The following is a 22,450-nucleotide window of genomic DNA, read 5'->3' on the forward strand; positions in this document are numbered from 1 at the left end:
TAAAGGGGAGGATTCAAAATTCTATACAACTTTCAGATCTTTAAAATTCAAGAGAGTCCGTATTTTTTTCAAAAGTTTGAACAAATTTTACTTATTGTTTTGTCATATAGAAAAAAGGGAGATTGTTAGCTCTATAGCTTTCAAATTGATCCCATGTCTTGAAATGACAAAAGAAAATGATCAAAAATTTCATTTAAGTCTTGGAATATCAAGTCTAGACATCCCCTTGCACTTTCAAATGAGTTTGAGAAGAAAAACAATGAAAAAGGACTTTGAAAAATGCATTCTGGTCCAAATGTATCAATTTATAAGGAACATGTATCGACATGAATCGATACATTTGAACAAGTATCGATAGATATTGAAATCTATCGATACATGTTCTTAAGAAAAGTCAAAATTTGCAAAGTGAAACTCAATCTATTGATACATTCTCAAATGTATCGATAGAAATACAGTAAAATGCTTACTACCTCAAAAGTATCGATACATTTCTTAAATGTATCGATTCATTTTCAACAGAATACTTACTGCCTCAAAAGTATTGATACATTAATAAATGTATCAATACATTTTCAACAGAATGTTCAAGTCGTTGCAGCCAAGTTCAAAAGTATCGATACATGCCAAAATGTATTGATACATTATAGCGGTAATTCAAAAATATAAGAGGCAATGTATCGATACATTCACATATGTATTAATACAACATAACGTTGGAGCCTTGAATGAAGAGAAGAACGACTATTTTCACATTTAATGAACCTTCAACTAGCCTTGAAGCTTCAACAACTACAAATAAAAGCTCCTACAACATTTATGAAGATTGGAAGACTTTAAAACACAATTCCAAGAGAAGAATTCATCTCAAATCATTCAATGCTCTTGTACTTCTCCTTTTATATTTAAGTCTTCTATTGTACCACTTATAGAGCCATTATTGCTTATCTTTTTTCTCACCAAACATTGTACTTAATTTGCTATTTAGCCTTCAAAAGGCATCATAACTGCACTTTTTATCTTTTATTGTATTCACTTGAGTGGTTATACCTTAATCAATCGAAAAAGTAGAAATTGAGTGGTTATACCTTAATCAAGATAAAAGGTAGAGTAATTGTACTTTAACAATAAAAAGGCATTGTATTGAACCCGATTTTAATGATGAATTTTAAACTCCTTAGTGAATCTAAGGAATACAACTTAGACAAGGAGGTCAAACCTTTATAAAAAATATTGTGTTAATTTTTTCTTCCTTTCCTACTTTTTTAAATTTCATTTGTATTTTCCAACGTTTCTTACTTTACAAGAAATCAATTATCTTCTTTATTTTCAAATTGGAAATTTGATTTAAGAGAATTCTATTTTCTCAAAATTGATAAGGAATCTTCAAAATTACAAAATATTTCAATTCACCTCCTTTTAGAACTATTCAAATTGAGTTTATTGCATTAACATTATATTTATAATTATGCGATTTAGCTTTTGATAGCTGAGATTTCCTGCTCAAAATAAAATTTTAAAATTTGCAAATAGCATCTTTGATTAATTCATTCTTTAGGGTAAAATACTTTGATTTTTTTAAGTTTTGATCATAATTTCATACGGATTTATTAATTTTGAAAATTGACACTTTACCTCTAACTGATAAATATGAAATATCTAAAATTATAAACTATTTAAAAATAAAAATTATAATTTATATAGTAATAATTTTTAAAATTAATAAAAGATAAATTTACTTTAAAAATATTATAACGTATAAAATATTAATGATTGATTAATGGTTGAATTTATATTTTAATAAAAAACATTTTTTTAAGAGCAAAGCGTGCGGAATTATTTTTAGACAGTATTGTATTTCACCTTTTTCTTTCATGTAGTATAACGGGAAGAGACAAAGAAAAGGAAAGGATGTGAAGAAAAATTAGTATAACAGGGTGATGACCAACAGCGACATGCCAATATTTTGCGAAAACGTCAAACAGGTTCCGTCCCTGAGCTGCATATCGAATTGAACTAAGCTCCTACTGACTCCATTCCTGCAAATTTCCTTTTTTGAAAAAAGTTCCAAAAACCCTCCATTCTAATGGCCAACTTCGTCGACCCAAAAACGGGCTTTTGCTCTAAAACGATGACGTTCCACAGTCTCCGACCTCCCGTTCCACTCCCACCCGAATCCGCACCCATTTCACTTACCGACTTCATCTTCTATCTCCTTAACTCCTCTCCTCCCTCGCCCACTGCTGTCGCTCTCATCGACGCCACCACGCGCCGCCGTATTCTCTATCCCGAACTTATCTCCCGAGTGAATAACCTAGCCGCCTCCCTCCGCACTCACTTTGGCCTCTCCAAAGGCGATTGCGCTTTCGTTTCCTCCCCGAACAATATCTACACTCCCATTCTTTGCTTGTCTCTCTTCTCTCTCGGCGTCGTTGTCTCTCCCGCCAATCCAGCCGCCACAATCCCAGAGATTCACCATCAAATCCGACTTTCGAAACCGGTAATCGCTTTTGCCTCATTGGATTCAGATCATAAAATCCCTTCGCTTAAATACGGAACCGCTATAATGGACTCGGTTGAATTCGAGTCGTTAATGGTAAATCGAAGTGAAAAAAAGAAACAAGAAGGAATCAAAGTGAACCAATCAGATGTTGCCACGATTCTCTATTCGTCCGGCACAACAGGTCGGGTCAAAGGAGTTGCATTGACTCACCATAACTGGACCGCGACGATCGCAACAGGCTATTCGTTGCGTCCGATGAGGAAGTGCCCCACGGTTGCTTTTTGTCCGGTTCCGTTATTTCATGTCTACGGGTTAGCGTACAGTTTGAGGCTTCTGGCGACGGGTAACTGCGTGGTCATTAACGGAGGAGGTGGGAGACTTGATATGAAAAAAATCTACGACATCGTTGAGGAGTATCGGGTTAGCCAGGTGGCGCTGGCCCCACCTTTGGTTGTAACGATGGTAAGGGATGCTGGAATGATGGAGGGCTGCGATTTGAGCTCGCTTGAAGTTATCTCGTGCGGGGGAGCTCATTTGAGCAAGAGTAAGATTGAGAGGTTGCGAAAACGGTTGCCTAAAGTTCAGCTGGCGCAGGTAAGCAATTAGCAGCATATTAGTAATTAATGATCTTAATTAGAGCGCTAAATAATGATGGTCGTGGTGCATAAATATATATTTTCATTTTTTTGATGAAGGCGTATGGGCTAACTGAAACAACAGGGCGAGTGTTTGCTACGATGGGTCCCCATGAAAGCCAAATAGAAGGTGCCACGGGAAAGCTTATGGCAAATTGTGAGGCCAAAATTGTCGATCCTGAAACTGCTGTTGCTTTGCCTCCTTCTAAGCCTGGAGAGCTTTGGATTAGAGGAGCTTTGGTAATGAAGGGTAATTATTAACTTATCTATATTTTAGATTCCGTTTGACATAGTGATGGAGTGCCTGCAATGCAATTTGTTTGCAAACACAATGTTTAAATAATAACAACTTTCGATTGCTTTCAATAGCAATACCAAAATTGGGCTTAATTAACTGGCAAGAAGGGAGCAGCTGTTGTCGATCACTTTGTTTACATTCCTTTCTTTTTTTCTTTTTTTTTGCTTTTTAATTTTGGGTTCAGGTTACGTTGATAATGAGGAGGCAACTGCTGCGACTGTGGATTCAGAGGGATGGTTAAGAACTGGCGATCTTTGCTATATCGATAATGAAGGTTTCCTGTTTTTTGTGGATAGATTGAAGGAGTTGATCAAATACAAAGGCTACCAGGTTGGTTCTGAGCTCTTCATAAATATGGTGCCTCAGAAAAGCTTATTCAATTTTATCCTATTTATTAATGTTGTTGCTTTCGCTATGGAACAGGTTGCCCCAGCTGAACTGGAGCATCTGCTTAGTTCCCACCCAGATGTCGTCGACTCTGCTGTGGTTCCGTATGTAGCTTTTATGATCTATCTTTTGACCACTATTCAACTCTTTTCACTGCCTGAAAAGACATGATTTAACCTGCCAACATAAACATTTGACTCTCCAAATTTACAGGTTTCCGGATGAGGAAGCAGGTCAGGTACCAGTGGCCTTTGTAGTCAGACAATCAGGCAGCAACATTGATGAATCAGAAATCAAGCATTTTGTTGCTCGACAGGTGTGAAAGGAAGAACATGCTTTGCTTCTAACCAACCATTTTTTTCCATCATTTTAATATTCTAAAACATTTTATCTCAGGTTTCCCAGTACAAGAGAATACGAAGAGTAATTTTCATTGATTCATTGCCAAAGAATGCCTCAGGTAAGGTACTGAGGAAGGAGTTAGTCGAATTGTCAAGTGCTACCTCCAAGTTGTAAAATTCCATCACTGCTTTATGTGTTTATGACAGAAAAATTGCTATTTTGTTGATGTTAATTTACTTTGTGTAACATAAAAATGGTTACATATCATTACAAATGATCAAAGTTAATATGTAATAAATTTGCTCATAAAAGAATGGGAATATACAATACTCAACTCTATCCCATCTATAGGTAAATTCGATTTTAAGATGTTGATTTAATTCTCCCGTTTTCTCATTAATAGTGTAATAAGAGAAAAATGTATAAAATAATTGTAATGAACCAAATTTCACTCCTCTATATGCAATACTGGGCTAAGGAAATAAACATCCATTTTGACTTTAATAGCTGAAAGATGATTATACTTTGATATATGCAGCTTATATACATAAATTGTAACTGTTATCTAATTTTTTAAACAAAATATGATTTTATTTTTTAATCTACATTTTTACAGCAATTATTTTTTGAAAAAGGAGAACATCATAGAATTGAGAGGTAGAGAGGTAGGCACCCAATTTGACATGCCCATCAGATCATAATTTGCTCTAACAATGTTTATTGGGTATGATTGCAATTTACAAGTATGGCTCTGAGCTGTGCACAAAGCAAAGGGACAGTAGCAACATCAATAAAAGAAACCTAGTACCACAAGAAGTCCACAACTCCCAAGGCCTTGATACAGCTAAGTTAATTAGATGGAAATGCTGTTGGGTATTCCACGACCGGTTACCCCAGGACCTGATGAAGGGAGCAGCAGTTCATAAGGGGGAATGCCAGCACCACTTCTGTTTTTAAGGCGGATATCCTTGTTTCTTTTATTTATCGTTTCCTCTATTTCCCCTAGTTTAGCAGAGAATTTCTCGAACATTTTCAACACTTCATGATCGTTGATCCAGCTGCTGTGTAGTTGGTTCATTTGACCCAGGTACTCTTCATCTGGGGAATGAGTTGACAAGGTGTCTTGAACAGCCATCACTTTGGTTGCTTGAAGCTTTGTTGGCAAAGAGGATAGAAAAGTGTGCTGAGGGTTGTGAATAAATTTCTCGAAATCAGGGTCAGTTTCTTGTGGCATGAGTTTTCGCATGAGGGTGGGACGGTTTGGCACATATCCTCCAAATGGGTACTGCCCGAAGTTTATAGCTGCATGCTGACCAGATGCAATCCAGATCATTGTGGTAAGTATGCTAGACAAGTCTTCTTTGGTGGCCAGTTTAGGCCACCAGGGTTCATTCCGTTTGTCATAATTACCTCTGTTCTTGATCTCATCCCACCAGGCTTGGATCTCAACATCAGATGTGACAGAATTAGGTTCAGTATAAAAGTGTTCAACATAGGATTCCACCCATTCTTTGATGGCAGACCAAATAAGCAGCCCATCTGCTGCGTAAGGATAGTCTTCAATCACAAGCTTCAGGCCACCAGGCACTGAAGGATCCTCCACTGCCATGCCCCTGAAAATTTTATCACGATTATCTATTATTGTTTTGAAATGGGGATAATTCAATAAGAACAAGCATCTAAGAATTAAGGGTCAAGGTTAAAATATAACCTTACCTCCGAATGAGATCTGCTGGCAATGCTTCCATGTCAAAGCGCCAACTCTCATAAGCTGCAGAGCTTAGCTCCATGGCATACTTTCCCGGGCTGAAACAAGCCTCAATTATCCCACCTCCATTAACTAAACTTTGCCGTGCAAGTGCATTAATTTCTAGCGTGTAGCGCATGTGAGGGTGAAGCAGCTTGTAAATGGGGTGCATTGAGCTAAGCTGTCTGTGAGTTGCAATTATATAAGGCTCCATGCAAGCATGAGTTCGCAACCTACAATTTCCAAGTTACCACCATATTAAAGTAGTACATCTCATAACATTTTATATGAACAACATAACAAAATATGCATGAACTACAAACTGTAACCATGTTTGATGTTAATTTCCCCCCTAAATTCTAGGTCTCAAATAATAAATATCGAAGTTTATCAGATACGACCAAATTTAAAATTTCACAGGGGTTTTGAAGCTGTTAAAGTTTTACCAGTGATTTACTAGCTGATGGACACCAGCATCATTTGAGCAAACATGAGCTTTGGCTAGTTTCCAAATCCAATGTGTTGTAGCATCATGCCCGTAAGTATAAACATATTTATTCCGAGATGACGAAGGAGTGGGAGGAAGAGAAAGCTCAATAGCTATTGGTGTCAGCATACCAGTCTTGCTATAGAAGAACACTGTCCTGGAGGCATAAGCTTTTTTTCCAGGTAAGTTGTTCATCCTCCTGATAAATGGCAAAAGCATGTCATGGAAGTCAAGTATAAACAATCTTTTTTCCTCAATAGCCTGCAACATCAGATACCAAAGAGCAACCTTAGAGAGTGAGAAATGATTTTATTAATTTTTAATTGATTTTTCAAAATCATACATGGTTTTAAGGAGGAACTAGTATACTAGCTCAACTTGTACGATAAACCCAACTAGGTAATATGATACAAATATTTCTGGGTTGACAATGCCATGGATATCCTTTAGTGTTCCACTAAAAAAATCAGGAATCAGTCACTAAAATTCTCCGATGTTGCACAAACGAAGCAGCCCTAAAACCCCCAACTTTAAACAAGTAAAAGCACTCAGTAAATATTGGATGTCCATTGCAAAGTATAGGACTCCTATTCTTCTAGGTTTAATGTAATGAACATGTCATCAAAAGAATGCCCATCGAATGAAGCACTAAGAGAAGAAGAAAGGGTGGGGGAGTGGGGAGGGCATGTGAACATATTACGGAATAACACTTTTAGATGTCAATACCTTGTCCACACTCATTCCATGGAGCTCTTGCTCTATCAATTCCTTTGTGATTGTGGATTCTGGAGGGCCATAAATGGCAGGGTCTAGTTTGCTAAGGATTGGAAATTCCTGTAAAATTGAACAAACTTAAGGATTCCCAAGAAGCAATTGTAAAGCCTAATCTACACAGACAGCGAAATATCTATGTAAATAACCTTCAAAATCTCAATATTCACAGGATTGACCCCAGCTAAAGTCTGGCGTGCAAATTCATTGTCTCGCAACCATGCAAATCTGTCCCCTGGAAACAGAAGTTCCAAGATAAATTGCAGAAATGAAATAGGGCTCCATTAATGAAGAATGATTTTAATAAGTATAAATGTGGCTTGATACTAATGCAAGCATAAGCTACGAGCCTCAATTTGGTCTCACTTACAAAACTAACTGCAAGCAGGGATTAATGAAGTGTACTTACTTCTTATAATAGCTGGGATTTCATATTTCAGCAACTTTTGGCCAACACTGAGAACTTGTTTCATCATATTGCCTATAAATAGATTGTTGCCTAATTCTCTTTGCTCATCGTCTTTCAAGATGACACCATCACTGTATAGCTTATCTATGTCAGAAAAGCATGTGAATGGGATATCTGAACTCGACAATGTAGCAGCAATGGATGGTACAAGATTGTGAAGTAGTGCTTTCAACCTCCCAGCAGAGAAAGTGTTCTGCTTGATCTCCTCAAAGGCCTCATCCCGAGGTACATAAACAGGATGGGGTTTTTCAATTCTACTTTCACAAAGTGGATCTAGATGCATCATCGAATACAGAGCATACCAATTTATATGTTAGTGTTGCAGAATAAAAACCTTAACACATAGAATAGCATAGTATTACTTCGAACAAAAATACCTGTCTTTGTAGGAGGTCGGCCACTTCTACAGCGCCTAGGATAGGGCCTTTCCTCACCACCCAGAACTGGCCTAGAAAGATCTTCATCCTTGTCAGGATTGCCTAAATCATTATACACATCATAATCATAAATTCTATCATGAGCCTTTCTCTCGCATTTACCATTACCACGAACACTCAGTAAATCTTCACGTCGTAGATCTTTAAGGCCAGGTGGTGTTTGTGATGGTAAGTGTGCCTGTTCATAACAATGAGGCACTGTTTGAATAACCCCTACTTGAATAACCTCTTAGTGAACAATAACAGGAAACTCTGGTACAAAATACTTACTTGATTTCTGAATAAAATTCTACTTTCAGGATTGTCATTCCGTGAATGGATCCATGTATTTGCAGGGAAGAAAATAGGGCCTTCTTCAAAACCATGAATAACAATCTCCAACAAGTGGAATTCCTTGCCATGAAGGTTGGTAATCAGAACAGCCCCGGGTTTACCGAAGTCAGATGGGATAGTGAAATCAGCTGCATATTCAAGGATGTGGCTATGCTCTGAAGGCTTAGGCAACCAGCCTCTTACAGAAGTCTCTACACTCTTCCCCGAGTTAGTAACTGCAAAAACAGATCATTTCACTTTCACTCGGTAAGAGAATTGATTGGAGATTCAAAATATAAATTCCTAGCAGGATCGTCAGCATCAAAGAAAAATATGACAAATACCTTCTTTTTTTTTTTTTTGAGAATAAGGAGTTGAAATAAATAAATTTTTAATCTTTTTTTTCCTACTAGGTAAAGGAACTTGCATTTTGATTAACATTAAAAACAAATATAAGCTTTATATAGTAAGAGCTTGATCACTGATAATTTGAATGATGACCCACCCAGCCATATCATCAGCCAAAATTACCACAACCTAATACTTTTAACAATGCAGTTCAAACGTCAACCACACCAAAATCCTAAATTGTCTTCTCTCAGTCAAGCCACATAACAAAGTAACTTCTGTGCCAATTGTGAAAACGAGAACAAAAAACAGAAAGAAAAAAAAAGAAGAAGACAGATTCCAGTTCAAGAAATGAACAAAACAAACCAGGATCGATCTCTTCACTGATGAGCTGGATCAAGATCCCTTGACCAATCCCGTTAATGAATAGTTCCCATTGATTCTCAATCTTCTCTGTGATCTTCTCCTTGATCTTTTTCCTTATAGTCACAACTGCCCTCACTTCCTTAACTGAAGAACCAGAAGCCAACGACCCATCAACGTTTTTTTGCTCAACTGATGACGACTTTTTTGCTGACTCCAAGGCCTTGTCATCACTGATAACAGCACGAACCAGGTGCCTTGTCCTTATAGTCCAGGAGAACTGTACCAGCCCAGGAACCCCATTGAGCCGCGAAGGTCGCCGGAGGGCAGATCCGGAGAAATTTGACTTGAACGAAGGCAGTGGCTGCAAAGTTAACATATTTTTCTGTTGGTTTGTCAAATATCAGAATCCTTAAAAAACTTTTATAGACAGGGAACAAGCGGAAATGATATTGCCACCAACGGAGCCTGACGTGATTTTAATATTTCTTCCTTGGATGCTGACGTGTTTTTTTCTTTTGCTTCAATTAAATGAGTGTTAACATCATCAACATTTTCTAGTAATCTGTCTAAAGGGCTCTGTTCTCTAAAAGTTACGTACAACTAAAAGATTACCAGTCAAAAGCTTAGCAGACGCTCGATGCAAAGTCCGTGAAAAGCACGGTCCAATAGAGGATTTGAAAGTGGGTAGAAAACCAGTCACTGTGTCCATGGGAAGTCAAACAGAAAATAGAACAAAGCGAGTGCGAAAGTTGGCGTGCGAAACGTGATGGGTATTCCGATAAAACAATTGACGCATGAGTTCGTCACGAAACCCACATTAAGAAAAAGACAATGTGTTTTTCTCTTAAAACAAGTGGTTATTAGTAAATCTCGACTAGCTGGACAATTAGGGTTTTCATATATTGTTTTGCTTATCTGTCGATGGATATGAAAATGGTAAAGATTAACGTGTGAAAGAAATATGATTGTGATGTTGACCCAATATTATATAATGATAATCACCTTTTTACTTTTCTCACGTTGTCACATTCAAGCAAAAAGATTTAAGCCCAAAGGCTTAAAAAAGCATCCTATGCAATATTGATATTAATCCTGTTAAATTATATATTATAATCACCAAATTTGACTCACCTCATAAATCCCCAAAAAAGAGAAAAGAATTGCAAGCAGTGAAACTAAGTGGAGCGTCTTATCTCCCTCCTTAAAATATCTTCAGTGGGGGATTTGATCATTTGAAGATTTGAGCAACAGCAAATGAAGGTTGTGTCCTTCGACAACGAGAGCATGAAATGACATGACAAAGAAAAAGTAGTAGAAAAAAGATGATGTCTCCTGTTATAAGAACATAAACCTTTTCGAGCTTGTTTCATTATATGATTTATATGGCTGCCCAAAAAACAAAAACCCCAGATCAAAATTACTTCTTGCCGCTTGTCTCCTTCCATTTTTAAACCATTAAACAATAGTTTTATTTTTTTTTCTTTATATTCCTAAGAGTTTGCGCACGTGATGAATTATTTCAGCACTCCATACTTGATCTAGCCTACTTTAATCCTTCCCAACTAATTAATTTAAACATAATATTCAAAAAAATCTTTAAATTATTTAAAAAATTTTAATAAATTCTTTTACTTTTATTGTATTCATTCAAATTTTATATTTTTATTTTGAGTCAAATAAAATTTTTATATTTTTATTTTTAATCAAATATATCTTTATAACTAATTATTGATTTAATCAAAATACTATTTGTTATTTTATATTTTGATGTGGCATGTTAATATATTATAATTGATAATGATATGACATGCTAACATATTACAATCGATGATAACGTGATATGTTAATTGGACATAATAATATAATCATGTGACATTTTTCACCTTTCACATTATCGTCGTGTTAATGTCATGTGAATATAAAATAACAAGTAGTATTTTAACTAATGATAATTAATCTATTATTAATTATAAAAATTTATTTAATTTAAAATAAAGATATAGAGACTTGATTGAATGTAATAAAAAAATTTTATTTAAATTTTTTTAATAATTTAAAGATTTATTTAAATATTATATTATTAATTTATTAAAAAAATACATGTTGAATGGATATATATAAAGTTACATCTCACATGTGGACAAACCATTCATTGGTAAACATAAAGGATATAGATAAGGAGAGCAGGACATTGAAAGTTGATATCTAGCAGGGTCACGTGGCCTAATATTAAATCATTCATATTAATTTTGTACTTTGTAATACATTATCACAGCACATGCACATTGCACATATAATATTAGATTGGAAGACTTGGAGATTAAACTTTGCCTTTTTGGCTTTCCCACATTCATAAATTATCTTAATTCAGAACCAACAGCACAGACCCTACCATATATCTTATTTTGGGTGATCTCGATTGGATACCATATCTATTGTTAATTTGGTTTTACTCATGTGGTAAAAGGGGAGAAGAATTTTGTTAAAAGTTTTAAGTTTAAACCCTAAACCACCACTAGTTTGGAGAGCAATGGAAAATCTGGGAATGTTTTGGTTATCTTGAGTATTTGAGCCTATGGAGAGATAGTGTTATAGATCGATTGTCACGTACATGTCTACCTTGTTTGGTACAAGTACCACGTGATCAAGACATTTTCTACAGTGGAAATTTTCTCTGATAAAAAGTCTGGTCCAGGATCCTTCTTTTTTGACACATGGACATCCATTAAGTAGGCAGTGCTGTTGTGGTCCCATTGCTTCCATGCGTCTAGAAAATGGGGTGGACCGGGATGGAGCACTAACAGGTTTGTAGAATGTGTCCTAGTGCAGCTGACACTGAAAGGAATTTCACGCTAAAATGTTCCCACACTGAGTTTGAGGTGCATTTACATCTTTTTGTAGAGACGCATGTTGAAGTAGGGATCATCGGTTTGCTACGTGCGATTTATCCGGAAACTCTAGGTGAAAATGATGGATGTGTGTTTGCATATATGCAACCTACAACCTGGGAAGATCATTGATGGCTTGATTTTTTATTTATGCGGGAAACAAAAGGAATAATAATGTTCTGCTCATAATCAGGTCAGACTGAAACGCCTTGATGTCATGCTTGGTTACATCAGATTCCGACCATTGTCCACGATGCTTTTAAAGCAAGCAAGCCAAGCTTGCACATTATCTTTTGTCATGCCAGAAACTGAGAAGCACGGTTTTAAAATGTAAATAATTAGAACATAAGTTTTCAGCAAACTTGGAAGAGCAAGCAACTCAGCTACAAATGGCCATACTTAGGATACTTATAATTCAAAAAACAAAAACCAAAAGTATAGACATGGTGAAAGTGAAGCCTAGAAGAGGAAATAATTCCGAGACAGTGGAACAGTAGTTGCTGCAGCACAGGTGAGGACCTCACCGTCAGCTGTCACAGTATATGTTTCTGGGTCCACTGTGATAATTGGGAGGGCATCATTGAGCTTCATGTCAAGCTTGGTCAGACTTCTGGTATTGCCAACAGCTTCCACCCTTTTCTTGAGTCCATATAACCCTTTGATTCCACAATCTAAAGCAGCCTGTTTGCAAGGGTAAATTAAATTCTACTTATTTATCATATCTACACACACACAAAGTAACAGAGAGAGAAAGAGAGATTCATGCCTTGCTGATGAAAGCCAAGGAGTTCGCACTTCCAGCCTTGCCAAATGCTCCAAACATCGGCCTTGACAAAACCTGTGGCAATTCACGTATTCAATGAAAAGTGAACTTGACTTGGGCTTCTTTAATTGAATATGATTGCATTAGCTAGCAACAATGCTTATAAATAATTTTCAGACAGATTTGAATATTGCAGATCACTTAGGAATGTGAAGAAGAATTTTGATAGGCCATGATACTTTTAGTAGGTTTTTTCTGTGAAAAACTAGTTTAACAGTCAGTGTCTAATACTTCAAATCATTTTCAAGCAGATTGCAACTACTAATCCATGTTTTTACCTTATTTTATCCATTTCGTTTAAGATAGGAGTGTAAGAAATTAATGCCCATTATGCTCCATACGTTATGACATGTAAAGTGAAGAATACTAAAATATGCCACAGAATCCACTTGCTTCTTTAGGAATAACATATAAAATTTTACCGGTTGAGGTGTTGGTATGCTTGCATTAGGGTCTCCCATATTTGCCCAAGTAACTGCACCACCTTTGATTACCATTTCAGGTTTTGCCCCAAAAAAGGATGGCTTCCATAAAACAAGATCAGCCAACTTTCCCACCTGCAGATACATATATTGTTGACACAAAGAAATTTCTAATCATAAATAAAGCCAAAATAATAAAAAGAAAACAAAGTTAAAGTCTTAAAGAGGTTAAAAATAGCATACCTCTACTGAACCAACAAATTCTGCAATCCCATTAGCAATAGCCGGATTTATGGTGTATTTTGCAACATAACGTTTGATCCTTATATTGTCACTGTCTGATCCGCTAGGACCAATTGGCCCTCTTTGAGATTTCATCTTGTGGGCAGTTTGCCAAGTTCTGCTTATCACCTGGTAAGGAAAGAATTCAACTTATTCCAGCCATAGATCATGGAACTATCTGAGCAGTCAGGTATAAGCACATGCAAAATGAGATGCTACATAGAAGGTTAAGCATGCACAGTATTCAGAATTGGGCATGATGAAAGTGAGGTTATATGTTGACTAATATAAGGTGTTCCCCATGTGTTCCTGCCCGGCTTTTTGGTAGGACTCATTATGCAAAGTTTGGATTAGTTGTGTCTGGTGCCATATTCCTCTTTTCACCCTTCACAAATGATTTGTTGATTACATCATCCTAAAATTAGTGCTATTTTATTTACCAGAATAACCAGACATGGTTTTAAGCGATTCTAAGTGGTCACAGTCAAGTCAAGAAGAGATGTCTCTTGTTGTTTTCAATTTTGATAGTCATTTCATACCAATAGGAATTACAAACACAAGCTCTTTCTAATGAAATCATAGTATGTCAAGGATTTAAAGAAGTAAAATTCAAAGAAGACCTCTCCAATGCGACCCATGGCCTGTGAATCAGAAGATATAATGCTGATTGCCCCCATGTCATGTAATATGTCTTCTGCAGCAATTGTTTCAGCCCTAATCCTTGATTCAGCAAAAGCTACATCTTCTGGAATATCCTTGTCCAGGTGATGGCAAACCATCTGCTAAGGTAGGAATGCGTGAGAACCAGACAGGCAAAATCCAGCAGATATAATACTTTTATCTTCTCATACCAGCATGTCAAGATGTTCATCTATAGTATTGGAAGTATAAGGGCGTGTTGGATTTGTTGATGAGGGGAGGACATTTTTAACGCCACATACTTTGATAATATCTGGAGCATGACCACCACCAGCACCTTCACTGCTCAAAATTATATCAATCATGGACATCAAAGAGCTAAACCTGACTGGTTAACCAATAAAATTAAGATACAACAGAAATCTATCTTGTTCTAAAACAAGAGAAAGATAATCATGCTCAATGAACTCATAAAAGTAAGAACTCTGGACTTTTAAGGCCCCTTTCACAAGGCATCCCAAAGAGCCTTAGTGAAATTAGTAATTCAGAGTTATCTCTTTATGTATCTGATACTAATTACTCAAGTTATTAATTAAAACTCAGAGAAAAATTGGAAGAAAAAAAAAAGCAGAAGTATGAGCACAGGTAAGCCCATGTTTCATTTCTAATTGGAAAATGTTTTTTGGGGAGTTTGTTTTGGGGTGGGGGTGGGAGACATGCAGTTTATACCTGTGATAAGCATGAACAGTTCTTTCTTTAAATGCAGCAATTGTATGTTCCACAAATCCAGATTCATTCAAGGTGTCAGTATGTATATTAACCTGCCAAAATCAAAAGAGGAGGCTGGTATGGTTAAAAATGTTAAATTATAAAAGAATTTGTAAAGCTCAGAAGAATTTCTCATTCTTGTTCTCTGACCTGTACATCAAATTGTTCTGCAACAGTCAAGCTAGTGTCTATTGCAGCAGGAGTAGTTCCCCAGTCCTCATGCAACTTCAATCCCATAGCTCCAGCCTTGATTATTTCATGTAGTTCATCAGGTTTGGAACCATTCCCCTAAGTGGAAAAACAAAATTGATGGGAAGTGAGGAACTTTCAGAAATTAGAAGCTCTAACCATCCAGTGTACGCTAGACAAGGAAGAAGATAGGTCCATCCTTCAGCTAAAGCATAGATAAACACAAAGATGAGAAAAACATTAAGCAACAAATTTAAGCATACCTTCCCTGTGAAGCCAAAATTTAGAGGGAACTCATCAGTGGACTGCAGCATCAATTTCATCTGTAATGGTGCTGGTGTACAAGTAGTTGCACGTGTCCCTTCAGCAGGTCCAGTTCCACCTCCTATTAATGTTGTGTAGCCTACATAAATTTGGAAGTTTCAGGATATAACACATTACTGTTTACTAAAGATGTATGATTCTATTGATTAAGTTTTCTTGATGTTATGTTCATAAACTTTTTACAGACATGCATTTCCAAATTCATGTGTGTATTTCTTATATAATCTCTACATAGACCTGAAAAATTATGGTTATGCAGCATAGTTTCAACCATTAGAGGAAAATTTTGGACTATGTCTTTGCCTTAGTATATTAAAAAGAAAATTCCAATATGCTGCCCAAGATTGGTGGAATTGGTCGCAAAAACCAGAAGAAAGTTTAATAGTACAAAGAGTGGCTGATAGAAAAAAACACTAACAAACTGGAATCAAATCAGGTATGGCTACAATGCTTGTAAAGAAAGGATGCCTTTAAGTATTAGCTACAATTAACAATATAAGAAGCAACTTCCAATTTCATGAACATGCTATTCCATCTAGCAAGATCTGTTTGCACAAAGGTAATGAAAGATCTGAAGGGTTTCTCAATGTCTCATTTCAAGAAATACAATCTGCTGTCACTTCTATATTCAAATATGTAAAAGTGTGTACTACCCATACACTGTGGCACAAACTGAGAGATATGTGTGTTCTCAGTAACTTTAATCAATTCTTGCACAGCTGAGATATGCGTGTATAATGTTCTTTTAATACTATAGTTACTCTAAGATGGATACTTCCTGGAAAATTTATAGCAGTCTAGTCTTTTCTTTCCAGTACTCTCGACATTGAGAAAAGGATGGTAACAGAATGTAAGACCATCCCACCAAAGCAAGGTCCTTGAACTGGGGATCTAGCGGTGGTGCTAACCTTCAATGAAGCCAAGAGAGTTCCTTTGGCAAATGGAAGTACAAGACTTTATAATTGAACTAGCTAATGACAGGGATCAAAGAGGGAATTCTTGTCAAAGAAAAACATATACATTCCAGAAGTCTAGTTCAGAAAGCAATGTGGTATATAGAATCTCCAATATACAGAGGTAAGATGGTATAAGTTAACCATTGTGTGCCTTTACTTCTCTCTCTCTCTCTCTCACACACACACACACGCAAGCATATAAAATATATGTGTGATTTGTGTGTGTGCATGTTTAACTAGCATCTTTTACCTAAAGTATGCCTGACAGTGTAGCTTACCACTTGATATTGCTTCATGAACCAGCTGAGGGCATATGAAGTGCACATGACAGTCTATAGCCCCTGCAGTTACAAGCAATCCTTCCCCAGCAATAACCTCAGTGTTAACCTGAGAGTTGAGAAGGTCTAAATATCAACCATTAATACCGCTGCTAATTATACCCTGGGTACTGCTTTAATACGAGAGAACTTACACCAATGATCATATTAGGGAAAACACCATCCATGGTATCTGGATTGCCTGCTTTCCCAAGTGCAACAATAAGGCCATTTTTAATACCAATATCTGCCTTAAAAATACCAGTGTAATCTATGATTACAGCATTTGTTATAGCAATATCTAAAGATTCAGCTGGTGGATGCCCACATGATTGACCCATGCCATCTCTTATAACTTTTCCACCCCCAAAGACACATTCATCACCATATACAGCAAAATCTCTTTCTATTTCAGCATACAAGTTTGTATCACCTAGCCGAATTTTGTCACCAGTAGTGGGGCCATACATGTTAGCATATTTCTCGCAAGAAATTATTGTGCTTAAAGCAGAATCTTCTCCGGTGACACCTTCACTGCAAAAAAAGTCAAGGCATCAATACTTTCCTATTCACTTATTTAAGTAGACAAGGCTTACTAATCAAGAAATCCTCTCGATGACATGAAGCAGAACTAAAACAGAGAGCACTAATTGTAGCCAAAGTTGTAAACCTAGCATTTGCATCTTCCAGATTCCCGTAACCTTCTCTCTTTATGGTTTCCATCACTATTTCAACATTGGCATCATCAACAGGACCATCAACAATACCATTTCCTCCTCTGATCACTTTCCTACCGCCAATGCTGACAAGCACAACAGTTTTACATTCTCCAGGCTGGCAAAGGAAAACATGTTTCAGTCAAAGCATAGAGTAGATTAAATCAAGAGCTGGTCCTCTCTTTCAAAAAAAAAAAATCAAGAGCCGGTCCTGATTTAGACCATGAATACCCCAAAGAAACATTTATTTTAGTTCATTTCATAAAAGTTTATGCATTAATTCTTATCCTAATGCTATGTCTGCTAATGTAATAATAACACTTAGAACAACCCTCTTGTCTTCATAGAGTGCTACCTTCCAAATTCTTACAATTCGATTTTCAAGTGAAGAATTTAGTTTAAGAACTTTTATCATTATAAATCTTGAGGCTTCCTCCAAAACCACAGTGTCTACCATCTCAGTTTCATAACTGCCAATTTACTAAAACAAATCAGAACCTGCTCTACATCATTGATTCCTCTACCAGCATCTACTGTCTCTTACCAATTCTGGTGCAAAATGGCAATTCCTAACTAAATGATAATAAGAACCACTGTTTTTGAAAAATAATGTGAGAGTATTGCTGTTAATTTTTAATAGAAAGAGACTAATCTGCACAGGATGATCCATGAATAGCCATAATTGCAATTAATGGATGAATCAAACAACAAGCTTATAAACAGATGAAGGTTAAAATGCTCAACCTCAAATCTTGTAGCTGTTCCTGCTGGTATATTTAAGCGCATGCCATATGCTTTCCTACGATCAAAAACCAAGAAGGGGTTCACCTCTATAAAGTGATAATGGCTTCCAACCTGAAAAACTGCTGAATGGTTAACACAAGAACCAAAAGGATCTTTCAATTCTTCCTCAGAAAAGTAGCAAAGAATTATTGGTTAGCTTGACCATTATAGTTATATGGTAGCTATAAAGAAATTAGGACATTCTTTGATACACATTAATAGAATGGTCCGTAAAACAAAAGAACTGAAAAGTTTACCACTAGTCCAAGTCAACAAGAAAAATAAATCATATGAATCAGAGCAGATAAGTTTGGACCACCTGAATTGGCCTGTCTCCAGTGTTAGTCACTTTGATACTTACTGCTTTCCTTCCAAGATTAAGCATAATAGTCCCACCTTTGAAGATCATGTCACCAGGAATTGTTTTATCTTCCATTTCAAGAAATTTCTCAGGGGAAGGCACTGCATTATCAATGTTCTGTTAGTTCACATCGGACTTTTGATATGGTACAAGCATGACAAGCCAGTAAGAGTTCCAAGATAAGCTGCATAATCCACTAAAATCTTCAAGTATAAAAGTTTAGTATTACATAAGACTTAATTACTGTATATTTTCTGGCAGATTTCAAAAAGTCCGGTAGATAGGAGCCAAAAAGAAAAGAGAAAAAAAAGGATTGTATATAGAGATGAATGTACTTCGAGCTTGAGCCCTGTTCTTTAATCTGAGGTCAAGCATGCTAAACATCTTCGTGATAAGTCACTCTGCTAAGGAAGATATTTTCATAATAACAGAAACCATGGTACCCATATTTCTAGTAAGTATTTCCAAAACAAATGACCTAAGGTAAACCTTTACCAGGTAGAAAAGAGCCACGTAAAGCAAGCTCCAGGTTTCCATTTTCACTAGCAATTGCACCGTGAATAGTGATTAACTTTGTTCCATCAGGAAATGTCCCTTCAACCTACATTAAAATTACTATCAGTTTGTGGACCTGCTGTTTTTGACTGAAAAAGAGTTTTAGGAAATAAGCTGAGAAAGTCCAGCAATGATGCTCCATGCACTCTATTTCAAGCTTTTCAAATCATTCATTATAGGGTTGAAAAGAACAAACAAGTTTATGCAGAAACCACGCTCCTAAAGTTATAACACATGAAACAATGTATAGCCTTAAACTGCTAAGGTTAACAAGCAACTAGAAATATAATTCAGAGGTGATGGATAGAAATACAAATTAAGAGCGACCACATTTCTGATAAAAAAAAGGGGTCATAATAACAAACAAATGAATTCAAACTCCATCTGATGCGCTTTCTTATATACAAACTGCAGAGGTAATCACTAGGCAAGCTGCAAATTCTTTTAGCAAAAAGGTTATACACCAACTTTACGAATTGAAAAGGAAAATTCAATGTCAGCTATGAGTAGTGAAGCATAATACCTGAACAGAATCCAACAAATGTGGAACAGCTGGAAGAACTTGCTTCCTGTTTTAAACTTTATTTATTATTACTATTTCTTTAAAGCACACCATTGAACAAAGCTTCTTATGAGAAACAAAGAAAACATGATAAATGGCTTCATACCTTCCTAAAAGTCGTTGCCCAATGTCCATCAATTCTGCCACATTCTTGTCACCATCACGAACAAACTCCAGAATCTACTTGGAAACCATATGAAGAGGGATATGAAAGCTCTTTTTTTTTTCAACCATTTTTTAAATGTTTTACATGCCCTCAATCTCCCCCCCCCCCCCCCCCCCCCCCCCCTTCAAAAAGAAAACGAGAAGGAAAACTTGTACACAGAATTACAGGCCTGTAACTTAGCACAGAAACCAATAAATTGATTTTGCAGAGGATTCCAAATGAAGTCCTTATTTACTACTCCACTCTATGTAGACACATAAACTAAATATCCTGAAGCATGACATTATCAATTGCATAATAATACACGTAATTTTGTTAATTTAAAAAAAAAAAACCATAGCAAACGCATACTGCTATATATCATTCAGGGAGAAAGCTCAACAGAATCTAAGAATGAATGAGTAGCTTAGAAAAACTAGTATAAACAGCAGCCAGTAAATAATTACTTTGAAAACAAATTTCATTCATGAAAATATACATAGTAACTTATATATTAATACTTGTCTATTAATACGTATATTTATACGTATATTTATACACATATATACGCATACAGATTTAAACAGATAAACCAAAGTAGAGGAATTACCTGAGTGGCTATGAGAGCAACAGCTTCAGTATAATTGAGCCTAAGCCCACGCGCCAGACGCTTCTGGGCAAGGTACCCTGCATTATGAAGGCCTAGCTTCTCCACTTCTCTTGGGGTTAGTCTCATTCTTCTTTTAATTCTATAGCACTTCTTCTTTCAAATTCAGTGCCCACCAGCTTTCCCCTCCACCACCAACACTCGTACTAATCAAGATAATTATTTGAAAAAAAAAAAGATTAGTACTTTTTAATTAGAGTCAAACACCAAGAGAAAAAACAAAAGCTAAATGTTATCTGTTTGAGAAACAATGGCAGAGAACTCCATAATCTTGAAAACAAAATCTGAGATTCGATCAAATAACTTTAAGCAGATGATGACGATGATGCTAAAAGCCATGAAATACGGTTCAAGAAATTAGATAAGAAGTACAATTGTATTTTCCAAAATGAAAATGCTGAAATAATTCAGGGGAGAAAAAGTTCTTGCCTTGGAGTTGGAACTGTGCTCAAACTGATTGCCACTCCCTCAGATGATGATGAAATGAGAGACAGAGAGTGGCAGGCCGAACTTCTAGCTTAGAATGTGTTCTGGGAATTTGGAGCCACGCCCAGATTGGTGGTTTCTATTGCAATTTTAGCTTAAAAACAGGTTAGATTAAATGATAACAGAGACGATTAACCTCATTCAATGAGAAAACTAAATGCTTAGAAATTTATCAAAATAAAATCTTAATATTGGGCTCAATAGGAAGAGGAGCCTTGTTTTTTCCATTTGCATTTACTATCATTTTGTACAAACCACTGCCATTTTATGGGATAAAATAATTACTTACGTACGAGTTTTATTAGTAACAACCCATTAGCCACCGCTTCGACAATCCGAGAAAATAAATAAACAAACAAAATGAAAGCTGACTCTCACCAACCAATGATCGAAGCTCAACGTGCCCAACCCCAAAAAAACAAAGAAGAAATGTTGCAGAGGAAGACCGCAAACCAGACAAAACATATGCTAGGTGTTGAAACTTTATTTTTATAAAATATTTAAAATATTTTGTTTTCACTTTTTTTTTTCTTAGACCGACTGCAAGTGGTCAAACGAAATTTTTTTTTGAAAAAAGAAAAAAATTAATATATAATAATAAATTTAAAATTAATAAAAATAAATTTATTTATTTTAAAAATATTATCACATTATAAATTAATAAAAATTTTAACGATTGGTTAAAAGCAATACTTATATGTTCAATGAAAATATTTTTTTAAACAGAGTATTTATTTTAAAAACTAAGATATAATTATTAGGATAGTGAAAGTTAATATGTTTTACTTTTATTTTTAATTGAAAATTGTAATGTTATATTTTACTAAAAAATAATATTAAAAATCAAAGGAGCAACTTCGAAGCTAGAACCCAAATCTAACTAATCCTGGGCCAGGCTAGGCCTGCCCGAAGACTGTACCCAATTAATTATTATAGGACTTTAAAACAGACTTCCTTGCAAAAGGCCCATTGACAATAAAACAAAGATATCGAATAAGATATAGGCGCCTATATTAAATAGTGGAATATTTTTCCAATTTAAATTTTCTAGTGAACCCTTGGAAAAAAATATTATGCCACCTAAAGTCCACAAGATGGTCCAAGGAGATTCTTGGCAATATAGCTTTAGAATATCAAATTCATTGTCATATAATGCTTAAATATATGCTTAAAACAAATCTACTCAAATATAGTCATACTATTACTAGGTTCCTTCTCAAACAGATACTCCAACAAAAAAAAAAAAAAAAAGCGTTGAAAGGATAAAAAGAACTATTCTTTGTTTTGTAGTTAGAAATCCAATAAATCTCCTTATATTAATATATTAGTAAAGAAGTAATGTAATGTAGTAAGCTATAAATGATAATACTTTGGAAACAAGTGGATTTGAAAAAGAAAAAGAAGAGCAGTAGTAGCCAGTTTAGGAGTCCTTTGCACTGTGAGTACAGGTTCATGCTGTCCCTTA

General features: G+C 35.8%; 3 protein-coding genes across 4 annotated transcripts; 1 reads left to right on the plus strand and 2 right to left on the minus strand.

The window, feature by feature from the left end:
- The first annotated feature begins 1,916 nt into the window (after nt 1-1,916).
- Nucleotides 1,917-4,463, plus strand: LOC18609705 (4-coumarate--CoA ligase-like 9). The gene is made up of 6 exons (XM_018114589.2): nt 1,917-3,097; nt 3,199-3,388; nt 3,621-3,766; nt 3,860-3,927; nt 4,037-4,139; nt 4,220-4,463. Exons 1-6 carry the CDS (start codon nt 2,087-2,089, stop codon nt 4,337-4,339), a joined length of 1,638 nt encoding a protein of 545 aa, XP_017970078.1. The 5' UTR covers nt 1,917-2,086; the 3' UTR covers nt 4,340-4,463.
- Nucleotides 4,464-4,866: 403 nt separating this feature from the next.
- LOX6 (PLAT/LH2 domain-containing lipoxygenase family protein) lies at nt 4,867-9,513 on the minus strand. The gene is made up of 9 exons (XM_018116350.2): nt 9,103-9,513; nt 8,347-8,624; nt 8,017-8,254; nt 7,580-7,912; nt 7,320-7,405; nt 7,126-7,233; nt 6,359-6,660; nt 5,882-6,145; nt 4,867-5,778 (listed from the first exon to the last, which is right to left on the minus strand). Exons 1-9 carry the CDS (start codon nt 9,476-9,478, stop codon nt 5,019-5,021), a joined length of 2,745 nt encoding a protein of 914 aa, XP_017971839.1. The 5' UTR covers nt 9,479-9,513; the 3' UTR covers nt 4,867-5,018.
- A 2,654-nt stretch (nt 9,514-12,167) lies between these two features.
- On the minus strand, nt 12,168-21,460 carry URE (urease). Of its 2 annotated transcripts, XM_007044956.3 has the most exons (20): nt 21,364-21,460; nt 20,929-21,064; nt 20,443-20,645; nt 19,794-19,867; nt 19,649-19,694; nt 19,066-19,171; nt 18,529-18,671; nt 18,171-18,281; nt 17,381-17,544; nt 16,866-17,244; nt 16,672-16,780; nt 15,377-15,516; nt 15,075-15,212; nt 14,886-14,977; nt 14,369-14,498; nt 14,138-14,296; nt 13,479-13,646; nt 13,236-13,370; nt 12,757-12,828; nt 12,168-12,671 (listed from the first exon to the last, which is right to left on the minus strand). In XM_007044956.3, exons 3-20 carry the CDS (start codon nt 20,566-20,568, stop codon nt 12,450-12,452), a joined length of 2,514 nt encoding a protein of 837 aa, XP_007045018.2. In that variant the 5' UTR covers nt 20,569-20,645; nt 20,929-21,064; nt 21,364-21,460; the 3' UTR covers nt 12,168-12,449. The 2 variants fall into 2 exon arrangements, with proteins under 2 accessions (XP_007045018.2, XP_017971931.1); XM_018116442.2 differs by lacking the exon at nt 21,364-21,460 and having other exon boundaries at nt 20,929-21,227.
- Between the last annotated feature and the right edge of the window lie 990 nt (nt 21,461-22,450).

Source organism: Theobroma cacao, chromosome 2, assembly GCF_053813885.1.
Source record: "Theobroma cacao isolate CCN51 chromosome 2, ASM5381388v1, whole genome shotgun sequence".
In the NCBI taxonomy this organism is placed as follows: Eukaryota; Viridiplantae; Streptophyta; class Magnoliopsida; order Malvales; family Malvaceae; genus Theobroma; species Theobroma cacao.